Raw genomic sequence first — 10,000 nt, forward strand, 5'->3', positions numbered from 1 at the left:
TGCTGCTCACAACTTCTTTTTCCCACAGGTAATTACATGCGAGTTACTTGTTATTATTATTATCATTATTATTATTATTATTATTATTTATTATTATTATTATTATTATTATTATTATTATTATTATGTTTATTATTATTATATTATTATTGTTACATCATATTATTATATATTATTTATTATCATTATTAATTATTATGAGTTACTTTATTATTATTTATTATTATTATTATTATTATTATTATTGTTATTATTATTATTATTATTATTATTATTATTATTATTATTATTGTTATTATTATTATTATTATTATAATAACAATAATTATTATTATTATCATTACTATTATTATTATTATTATTATTATTATCATTATTATTATGGGTATATTCATATATTTGTCTCTGTTATTCGATCAACTATGGAACTTGTCTTTTCTGTTAATTTTTTTTTCTAAAGCATACCTTTCTTGCTTGTATATTGTTTTATGAAAGTCTGCTTAATGATGATTAACCGATTTAATTCGATAATTTCTGGACTATAAATGAAAATGCAACGGTAATACATATAACAATAAGGTGATAACAACGAACATTAAGAACAATGCAAATCGTCATAACTTAAGATAAAAATTAACTAAAAGAATAGTGTACCTGAAAAACTGAATTGCACGAAGCTTTTCCCATACCAACGAAAGCTCCTTAACACTTCTCTCTCGTCTTCAGAGGTTCAGCAGAAACCAGCGCTTCAGGCCCCGCCGCCGCCAAGCCTACGTCATGGATGACTTCTTGGGAGGCAGATAAGAAGGCCAAAGGATGAGTCTAGTCTGCTGAGGAGATGAGTCTGCTTTGCCAAAGAGATGGGTCGAGTCTGATCCGTCAAGAGGATGAGTCTAACATGCTGAGGAAATGGTGCCGATTATCTGCCAAGGAGACTCAGATATACTCGCTTTTACAGTGTAAATGTGCTATTTATATACACCATAGTTAGGGATATGCGATTTACTTTCTCCAAGTACATATTATATATGCTTTACATTTTCTATTAAAGTGTTGAATAAACATATTCTTTTATTTTTCCCGGGTAACACAAAATTCTGTAAGATAATAGAATATTCCGTGTGTGTGTGTGTGTGTGTGTGTGTGTGTGTGTGTGTGTGTGTGTGTGTGTGTGTGTGTGTGTGTGTGTGTGTGTGTGTGTGTGTGTATGCGTTATTGTGTGTGTTACCCATGTGTTCTGTGTGTTTGCATATTCCCACTGTACACATGTACAACAAGTGTACATTCCACGTATAATGTATTTGTGTATGTGCTTGCGTTTTAGCATGCGTATGTGTGTTCTTCATCGAACATACTTATTCACTGTACTATATATTTTGTTGTATTTAAATATGATCTTGCACCCTCCAAAACAGTAATACAAAGGAATAAAGAAATTATAAAAAAACAAATGGCCATGTTGCAAAGGTAAGCTACTTAGAAGCCAAAATATGCGATCCTTCTTAATTAAGTGAGAATGTCAAAGAAACGAAAATTGGCTGTGGTATCAAGGAGAGAATGATTGACCAAAACACCCACAGTAAATCATCTGAATATTTCCTCATTGCAACTTCATATTAGATCTGCCTCCGAAATCTAAAAAAAAAAAATGTTTAACTGATCGAAAAATGACATAGATAGAGATCGGATGAGTGATTTTCCCTGTCTATTTGTCCTCTATTTTTCTTATCTTTCTGGCGTTTATTCCTTTTCCTTTTCCTTTCACTATAATTTTTCTTGATTTTACCGACAGCACTGTTGTTTTCCCTTCCACCTTCATTCTTTCTTGTTCTCTCTTTTCTTCTTCATCCCCTCTCCCTTCCTCTTCTGCTCTTTCTTCTTCTCTCGTTCCTTCTTTTTTCTCCTTCCTCTTTTTTTTTTTTTCCTCTTCTTCCTCTCTCCTTGTCCTCGTCGTCGTCATGCCTCTTCTCCTCTTTCTCTTTTTTTTCTTCTGTTCCTCCTCTTCCATGTTCCTGTTTTTTGTCATCACCTTTCTTTCTTCTACGTCTTCCTCCTCCCTTCTTTATCATCCTTTCTTTTTCTCCTTTTTTTTCTCCTCGTCCTCATTCTCCTTCTATCTTCCTTCTCCTTCTTTTTCTCGTTTTTCCTTTTCGCCTTCGCTTTCTGCTCCTCCATCTTTCCCAAATCCATCTTGTTTTTCTCCTCCCCCTCTCTTAGTTCCTTTCTTCATCTCCCTATCACTTTTCATTATTTCTTCCTCCTGCATCTTCTTCTTCTTTCTTTTCATTTTCTCGTTTTTCTTTTTCCTTCCCCTCTTCTTTCCCATTCCAATATCTTCTTCCTCTCTTCTTTGCTACTTTCCTTCTTCTTCTCTCTTTCATTTCTCATTATCTTTTCCTTCTCTTTCTCCTTCTCCTTTTCTTTGTCCTCTTCATCATTATCTCCCCTTCCTCCTCCTCCTCCTCCTCCTTCTCCTCCTCCTCCTCCTCCTCATCATCATCATCATCATTATCATCATCATCATTATCATCATCATCATCATTAGTATCAACATCATCACTATCATCGTCTTCATTATCATCATCATCACCACTTCTTTTTCTTCTTGTTTTGCTACAGTATAACCCTTCACAGACAGTGGTTGATGAATTTTACAGTTCTTACAGTCAGGCCTATAGAAGACCAAGCGCAATAGCATTGAATATGCCAATAAACCATGTTGTCGATAATCAGCACCCATGGCGATGAATAACACGTTAGTATCGTTTTTTTTTTCAGCATTAGAGTGAAATAGAATCGATGTGATAGCAGGGAAAGGTAAGGATGGTATAGAGCTAGCAACATTTAACAGATGATAAATTGAAATATAATAAAACATTATAATAAAAAAAGAACGGATAAAGAAATGCGTACGAGTACAAACGGCAGGTAAAATTCAAAATGACATCAAAATAGACTCAACATGATAAATAGATGGATAATAATTATTCAATTTGGCTTATTTATTCAACTTGACAGCATGGCAGACCCAACATAACAGCCTGGCGGAGCCAATATGACAAATTTGATGGAAATATGGATCAGCCTGACAGACTGAACAGCGAGAGCAGTCCTATATAATTGTTCCAATATGACAGGAAGGTAGAGTCAATATATTATATGTATCAAAATTGACAACATAGTAGATCCAACTTCACAGATACAAGATTCAACATACGATTTTAAACAGCCCAAAAAGAGTGTTAAACTCTACTTGGCAAATTGATCTAGCATGGCAGTAATGCAAGTCCAGTATGGTGAACAGGATAATAATAGGCTACATTTAATTGCTAAATAGATTCAGCATACACCCTTTGAAGCAAGCATTGGAAACTGTTTTGAGAAAATGAACAGTGAAACAGATCATTCAACTATTATCAAATTAATCAAATGACATTAAGAATAGTAGTAATAAAGCACTTTATCTTATACCAAGTGTTTTTGATAAAGCAAATGGAGACACTGTGAGAGAGAAAATAACAGAAAGAATGTTATCTTATAGGCATTTTTATTATATTTTTGCATATTATCGTTATCGTCTTTCTCTCTTACCATATTTTACATCATCGTTATCTTCACCATCATTATTGTTATTATCATCACGAGTCTACCCTTTGACTGAACACGACTAATAGGAATTCAAGTGGCATCTCCATACTGGTAATATTGCTTCATTCGCATTTAAATTACTTATACGGATGCTTCCCTTTTCTTGTTTTAGTCTTCTCTTTCTTTCGTTCTCTCTCCCTTTCTCTCTCCCTTCGAGGCATTCGGGGTTGTAGATTATGATGAATATTGCTCTCTGAATATATTTTCTCATCCTAATCTTTGGTTAAACTTTGACCCAATTTTTCTGTGATGACCAACATTGTACAAATGCGCAGTTACTTTACGTTTATTATATAATTTTACTCATCTTCATTCCTTCCTATGTTCTCTTTCTTTTCATTCAAATTCAACAGAGACACCGGTCGCTTCCTGCAATGCCCTTCTTGCACACGGCGTCGCTCGCTCGCTATTGGTTGAGCGTCTGAGAGGTCGTCCAATTGCAATGGATAAAATTTTAGTGAGGTTAGCAACAATAACAGTCGCAGGAGTATATAAAGTCTTGCACCCAGAGCTTAGCATACACATTTGCTTACAAACGAAAGCTGAGCATTCAAGACTCTTAACAAGTTCAGCATCTTCTGAGTGACTTCAAGGTGTGTGTGTGTTCATGTGGCCTTGTGAAGAACTGACATAAAGATTTGTCAGTCTTTAGATACTGCAAATATCTATACCTCAATAGTGTTTTCATGTTAAATAACAGCTGACGATACTTTTCATCAACATCTTACACATCATTTAGCTAATGATTTGCACTTTTCCATTAAACAACATTCAATGCTGATTGTTCTCTTATCCTCTTATTTATGCCTTGACATATAAAATAAAGTTATCACTGCTTTCGTTGCGATAATGTCTGTCTTTTCCTTTCAGATGAACAGCGCACTAATCCTTCTGGTGGCCGTCGGTCTTTCCTGCTTGATGGCAGCCCAAGCAGCATCCTCATTCGGCGTTCTAGCTGGCCTAGGAGCCTTGACGAGCGCTGTAAAGCGGAGGTATCACGGGGCTGGCCATGGACACGGCCATGGCCATGGGTATAAAATCCCGAAAAGGAATCCTCGTCCCCGTTTCGGCCGGTCCGTTGCAGCAGCTACTGAGGAAGATGACGACCTGATTATATCCGCAGTAGGACAACTGGATCCCAATGCTTGCATCCCCAAAATGCTTTGCGTCCTGCAGGCGAAGGATGAATCCGATCGTACGCCGAGAGAGAATATGCTTGTGGAAATCTTAACTAGTAGCACTGAGAGCCCATCCTCCTACAACGCTGCTTTCGCCCACGCCCAAGATGTCGCCACTAACACTGGGGACTCCTTCGCCTGCAAGAAGTTCTTCTACAAATGTCCGTTTGACGATGAGGAATTGAGTGAACTCCTGGATATTGCATGGAGTTGTAACTGCAACTCGGGCGGGACAGACTAAATTGTTCTTCAGCGAGCTGTGTCACAAATAAGATTTTATTTGTGATATGCCTTGCTGGTGCTTGTACATAACCTTTGTTACATATGCATATAACATATGCATGTAATATATGTATATAATAATATTATGCAATATATGTATACTACTTAACATTAATGTATTATAGTTTAAGATTTATTTTTCATAATATATTGCCTCTAAATAATATACTTTTTATAACCATGATGTTATTTCGATAGTGTGAATACATGCTGGAAAATCTACTCAAGCAAACTACTCAACATTGCTTGGTAATATGAAGATATGCATATTAGTAACATATCACGGGTTCTCAAACCTAACCTAACACTGTCAAAATTAAAATAAGCTGCGAGAATAAAGCCTTTCCCTGAACGTTCTGTCCGATGATTAGGAGTTGGTCGAACTTCCGGGGTCTGCCCCAGGAGGAACTCAAAACTGCTTTGCCTTTTTCGCTGATTTAGTTGGTCTTGCTCTCTATCCGAGGAAAGAGTCAGATAAACGCGATATTTCCAGCTGCTATAGACACAGAATTTATTTAAGTGTATAATCCTGTAGCAAATATCTGTTGTGTTTATTATACCTATTGACGTGAAAATTGTTACGCCCTTGATATCGAACGTATGTTTAAGCTCAAATTAAATTGTTGAAAACTTCTCCTTGCTTGTTATTTTCCATAATATCTCGGTGACATTTTAACACTTGCATCAACTTTCAGAGTATAAACTACCAAACGTTTCTTAGCAATGTGCATTTCTTCTAATTAACTTGCCTCATAAACTCTCTGTCTGTCTGTCTGTCTGTCTGTCTGTCTGTCTGTCTGTCTGTCTGTCTGTCTGTCTGTCTGTCTGTCTGTCTGTCTGTCTGTCTCTCTCTTAAATAGCTTTTCCATAACTTGCCGTAAAGACAGCCCGGGAGGGAGATCTGTAACAAAGGGAAAAAGCCTAAGGAAGCTGTTTTCTTAATCATCAGAGAGGAAAAGACAACCATATCCTTTAAATTTTCCTCTCTCTTTCTACCCTTTTTGCTCTAAATTTTCTACCATACCCATTCCCGATATTTTCTTGTTCCGCAGACGTGTATGATAAAAGCTTTCGATGAAAAGAACTTCATTTTGTTAACGCTGAATTGATTGCCATGCGGGTGCGACCCTAAGGAAAGAAGTGTACAGAGAATATTGGTTACATCAATACCAGTGAACATACCAAGCTACACGCAGCCATTCCGGAATTTCCCATTCTCTTCCCCTTCTCATATTAATGACGTTCCTTGCATTTTGATTCATGATCGAGAATTCAACTCGTGCCATTAAAGTATGACGTGTTTGATTCCGTCTATCGATTATTTTAATTGTGTGACTCGCAGATGATTATTAATTTCTTTATTCATTTTTTCAGTATACTCTCTCTCTCTCTCTTGCTTTCATTCCACGCCCTCCCACCTTTCTCTGTCTTGTTCATCATTATTATTTTTAGTTCTTTTCATTTTTCAGATTGACATCTCTCCTTGTAGCCACTTTTGTAACTATTGCAGAACGCTTACCGGCAATATGTCTCCTTTCTCTTCATTACTGTATTTCTTCCCTCTATTCTTATCTCAGCTTTCTCCATAAACAATTAATATACGTAATCGATACGCCTTCTTAGAACCTTTCGGTTTTTGTTCTTTTTATTACTTACTTTCATTCAAATGCAAACCAGACTTTACCGTTTCGTGGAGCACATTTTAAACTTAACAACATAGCAATGAACTTACACATTTCCTTCAAGTATAAAATTAGCGTGTAGCACAGGAAGGTGAGTCACAGTTACTTGGTAACAATGAATATTAATGAGCTTGGCCTGGTGAGTGTGTAGGTAATCTGAGAATCTCTGGTGAGCTTTGCTTTATTATTAACTACAGGGAGCATATGCTGAATTGACTATGTGTCATATCAAGATATCAAGATTGAGCGTGGATGATCCAACATGACAGATCTAACAAGATGTCAGGATGGGTCCAACATGATAGACAGATCCAACACGATAATGACATTGATCACATCAGTTAGATATTCAAATTATTTCAACATACTATACTTAACCACATGGCAAGACCATAGATTCGACATGGCAGCAAGAACTAAAAACATAGTTACAATCAAAGAAAAAAATTTAACAACAGATACTGTAGACTGAACACGACAGATAACCTGATCCGGCATGGTAGTGAGAACCGTGCAAAGTCTATGCAGCTTTGACTGTAAGTGGTCCGTTTTAGATACCATATTTTAGACATAGATATTTGTCATCGTGTGAATGAGTTGCACTATTTACAACAAACATCACATAACGTTTTTCAGTAAATCTGCAAGGAAACTTGTATGTTAAAATAAATCATAACGTGCATAAATATCCAGCATAAGCATCTCAATAAAAAATGAATGCAAGATGAGACATCATCAAATACGTAGTAATGTTATCTGTGTCACTACAGTGTTTTCATCCTTCATTATTCATATTATCATTGATACTGTTGCGTACCCATGATCCTTGTTGTCATCGTCACATTATTATCATTATCACCAGGAATCAGCAACTGAATAATACTGCTAATAATAATCTATTTATCATATTTACGGGGATGAATTCATTGACATTGTAATTAGAGTAATGGAAATTACGGAATTACGGCGATAGAAGTTGTTTGATGAATGAATTTGTAATAGAATTAACGATATCTTTCATTTTTAGTGATTAAGAATGTTCCCCTTTCTGTTGTTCTGCTTATTTCTTTTTGTTAGAATCGCTTTTATTTCCAAAACTTTTTTTTGAATGTTATTTGATTATACTTCTTCCTCTTGGTTTCCATTTATCTGGTCATTATTCTTTACTTTCTTCTTTATCTTGAAATTCATATTCAACAGAGGTATATGATTGCTTCTTGCAATACACTTCTTGCACAAGGTGCAGCAATACTGTCTCGCTATTGGTCGAGGCGTAAAAGGTTGACCAATAACATTAAAGGATATTTTGCCACAATATCAGGCACAGGGATATATATAAGGCCTTAGACCCAGAGTTAAGTATAATACACATGCTTTCTGAAGGGAGCAGAACATTGTTTCATATCTTTTAAGAGGTCCAATATCTACGGAGTGATTTGCAAGGTGTGTATTTATGTGGATTTGTGAAAAGTTATTTTTACAATTTGTTTTTGTATATAAGGTTAAACAAATCACGATGTCTATAGACTACAGTATTGAACATATGGGTCAATCTTCATTGTTTGCCATGTAGAATGAAGTTCATCATTGCGTTTTGCACAAATTTGCTTATAACATTCTGATTTCTGTTGTGATTACTATACAAAGAGAATAAACGTTTGTCTTTTCGTTTTAGATGAATAGCGCCCTAATCCTTCTAGTGGCCGTTGGTCTTTCCTGCTTGATGGCAGCCCAAGCAGCATCCTCATTCGGCGTTCTAGCTGGCCTAGGAGCCTTGACGAGCGCTATAAGCAAGCGCAGATATCACGGTGCTAGCCATGGACGCGGCCATGGCCATGGATATAGAGCCCCTAAAAGAAAGTACCGTCTCCGCTTCCGCCGGTCCGTTGCAGAAGCAGCTGAGGAAGATGATGACCTGATTTTATCCGCAGTAGGACAACTGGATCCCAACACCTGCGTCCCCAAGATGTTTTGCCTCCTGCAGGCGAAGGATGAATCCGATCGTACCCTAAAAGAGAATAGGCTTGTGGAAATGTTCACCGATAATACTATGAAGCCAAATTCCTACAACACTGCTTTCGTCTACGCTAGAGATGTGGCCACAGAGACTAAAGACTCCTCCGCCTGCAAGAAGGCATTCCCCAAATGCTTAATTGATGAAGAGGAACTGAGTGAGCTGTTGGATCTAGCTTGGGGCTGTGACTGCAGCTCGGGCGGCAAAGAGTAAAGTTGGCAGCTACAAACTCTGACGCTCCAGTTAGAGTTGTTAGTATCTTCCTATGGCTAGAACCACAGAAGGGTGAAAAGGTCCTAATTCCACTGGACAGTGGAAATCGTATGTTCATTGCGAAAAGAAAAGCTCTAATTGCCCGACCGGTGTGCATACATTATATACAGATATTCTGTGCCTATTTATAGATAATATTTATTTTCTTCCTGCCTGCGAATCTGCGGGTTGTTGATCCAAAGACAGGAGCTATTTTAATTTCTGCACCAAATGTTGTATAGCTCTTACACCATGTTGCTTAACATGGTCAAAGATGATTTTAGACAAATAAATCTAAATATATTTTCTAGAATAATTTGTTATTCCCTTTTTTTTTTTTTTTTTTTTTTAAACTAAAAGAGTGCCTATATTCACAGGCACAGTGTACACTAATTCTGACTGGGCCAACTAAGCCTAGTATATATAAACTTAGTATATGTAAAGATAAATCTATATCTATCTAAATATATATGTGTCTATCTACATATCAATCTAGCATTATATCTATAAAGACATACGTATATATACTTATACACATGTACATGTATTATATCTATCATTATAACTAAAGGCACACATATAAATGTAAATATATACAAATATAAACAAATATACACATATGCTCATGCACATGTATCTATCTATATGTGTATATATAATATATAAACATTTTTATATATAGAAGCATACATAAATACATACATACATATATATTTTTGTATACACATATATAAATGTGTGTATCTATATTTGCATATATATACATATTTATATATATGTATGTATGCATATATAAACGTATATATGTGTGTATGTGTACATCTGCATATACATATAATTAGATATACATATATATACACAAATATCCATTAATATATATTTGTGTAAATATATATACACATATATGCTTGTACACATATACATATAAACCTATAAATATATAT

At 35.7% G+C, this 10,000-nt stretch overlaps 2 protein-coding genes and 1 pseudogene across 2 annotated transcripts; all 3 read left to right on the forward strand.

Moving 5' to 3' along the window:
- Positions 1-1,062, forward strand: part of LOC119586378 — a 4,222-nt pseudogene extending 3,160 nt beyond the window's left edge.
- Positions 1,063-4,099: 3,037 nt separating this feature from the next.
- LOC119595018 lies at positions 4,100-5,465 on the forward strand. The gene is made up of 2 exons (XM_037944151.1): positions 4,100-4,241; positions 4,519-5,465. The coding sequence occupies exon 2, from the start codon at positions 4,519-4,521 to the stop codon at positions 5,065-5,067; it is 549 nt and encodes a 182-aa protein (XP_037800079.1). The 5' UTR covers positions 4,100-4,241; the 3' UTR covers positions 5,068-5,465.
- A 2,673-nt stretch (positions 5,466-8,138) lies between these two features.
- Positions 8,139-9,529, forward strand: LOC119595030. Its single transcript, XM_037944161.1, has 2 exons — positions 8,139-8,233; positions 8,466-9,529. The coding sequence occupies exon 2, from the start codon at positions 8,466-8,468 to the stop codon at positions 9,015-9,017; it is 552 nt and encodes a 183-aa protein (XP_037800089.1). The 5' UTR covers positions 8,139-8,233; the 3' UTR covers positions 9,018-9,529.
- Positions 9,530-10,000: the final 471 nt, after the last annotated feature.

Source organism: Penaeus monodon, chromosome 3, assembly GCF_015228065.2.
Source record: "Penaeus monodon isolate SGIC_2016 chromosome 3, NSTDA_Pmon_1, whole genome shotgun sequence".
In the NCBI taxonomy this organism is placed as follows: Eukaryota; Metazoa; Arthropoda; class Malacostraca; order Decapoda; family Penaeidae; genus Penaeus; species Penaeus monodon.

Bases quoted from the DNA above. Each gene is read 5' to 3' on its own strand.
- LOC119595030 (XM_037944161.1), top strand. From the start codon at position 8,466: ATGAATAGCGCCCTAATCCTTCTAGTGGCCGTTGGTCTTTCCTGCTTG.
- LOC119595018 (XM_037944151.1), top strand. From the start codon at position 4,519: ATGAACAGCGCACTAATCCTTCTGGTGGCCGTCGGTCTTTCCTGCTTG.